This window comes from Sinocyclocheilus grahami, unplaced genomic scaffold (assembly GCF_001515645.1).
Source record: "Sinocyclocheilus grahami isolate Dianchi unplaced genomic scaffold, SAMN03320097.WGS_v1.1 scaffold3312.1, whole genome shotgun sequence".
Taxonomy (NCBI): Eukaryota; Metazoa; Chordata; class Actinopteri; order Cypriniformes; family Cyprinidae; genus Sinocyclocheilus; species Sinocyclocheilus grahami.
In genome coordinates, this window is record NW_015508455.1 from 27,756 (window position 1) to 28,994 (window position 1,239).

The window sequence follows — 1,239 nt, forward strand, 5'->3', positions numbered from 1 at the left end:
ATGATCGTCTACAGCGCGACACACGGCAAACAGAGCAGATTCAGGGCAAAAACAGCTGACTGTGTGCGCTAGGAAGCAAGCTTCTAAACAGCTCTTACGGTGGGTGCATGAAAACATGTCCTGGTCATATTTCACCTCAAAACCATTTTGGAAAAAATGCAAAAATCCCCAAAAGATCGATCGCTTTTTAAGCTTATTTGCAGTGTGACGTTATTTCTTATGACGACCGAGTACATTTTCTCTCATAATTTCTCCAGACGTTTACCTACTGAGTCTATTCGTAGCTGTACAGAAATAAAATACACGAACGAAAATCGTGTCATATAGACACAATGACCAGTTTTCGTGAAATAAGCATAATTTAAATGCGTGAAGTTGATGCTAACAGCACCAAGGTCATAGGTTTGATTGCCAGGGAATGCATGAACTGATGCATACCTTTATTGCAATGTAATGCGCTTTGGATAAAAGCATCTGGCAAATGTAAATGCATGCAAAATACTGAGAATCTGGGGTGTTCAATTGAAAATGATCTTACTAAAACAGGCCTCATTTTTATGTGCTAAGATGTTGGGGTGAAATATGACTCGTTCTTGATGTTCATCTTTAAAGCACCAGCACATGTTGGTTTTCTACAGATGCTTTCCAAAAGGTTCTTAAATGACCATCTAAAGGAGAGTGTTTGGAGCCAGATATTAAGTGTACTAGAGGATACTCTACACTCTTACATGCAATGATGTTCCCGTATCGATTCTTCGTTCGATTTTGCTCTTTCTTTGCTGCGTCCCAGGAAGCAGACTGACCCTCAAAGAAGCTCTGGAGAGAAACACAGAATGAATTACAACAAAGGGGCTTAAGTGAATCCATATCCTAATTTACTCATATTTTCATCATATCTGACAACATCAGCACAACACAGTAGTTTGAATTTGCTCTGTGTGCATGGAAATACATGAAAATTTGATCACTGAACAGTTAAGGAAGCATCAGGTGCTCTCAGCAGCTGAAACAAAGCAAATTGCTCTGCATCTGGCACACAAACTCCACTGATCAGATTGTGGTTTCATGAACTAAACCGCCAACACTCTTCGCCTGCAACCAGCAAACTCATCACTGCAAAGCACGTGTGGGTAACGCTGCGGAGGAGGGGTTTCAACGACTTCTTGGAGAAGTGTGACATTTCTTTTGGATGTTAAAAACATACACCCAAAAATGAAAATTTGCTAAAAATGTGCTCAC

At 40.3% G+C, this 1,239-nt stretch overlaps 1 protein-coding gene across 1 annotated transcript in view; it reads right to left on the reverse strand.

Annotated features, from left to right (window-relative positions):
- The window catches only part of LOC107576181 (receptor-type tyrosine-protein phosphatase kappa-like), a gene marked incomplete at its 5' end in the record, with an annotated part of 36,591 nt that overhangs the window by 14,039 nt on the left and 21,313 nt on the right, over nt 1-1,239 (reverse strand). Inside the window, one exon of the mRNA XM_016262419.1 lies at nt 716-816. Coding sequence (XP_016117905.1) covers nt 716-816 — 101 coding nt within the window. The remainder of the gene's footprint in view (nt 1-715; nt 817-1,239) is intronic.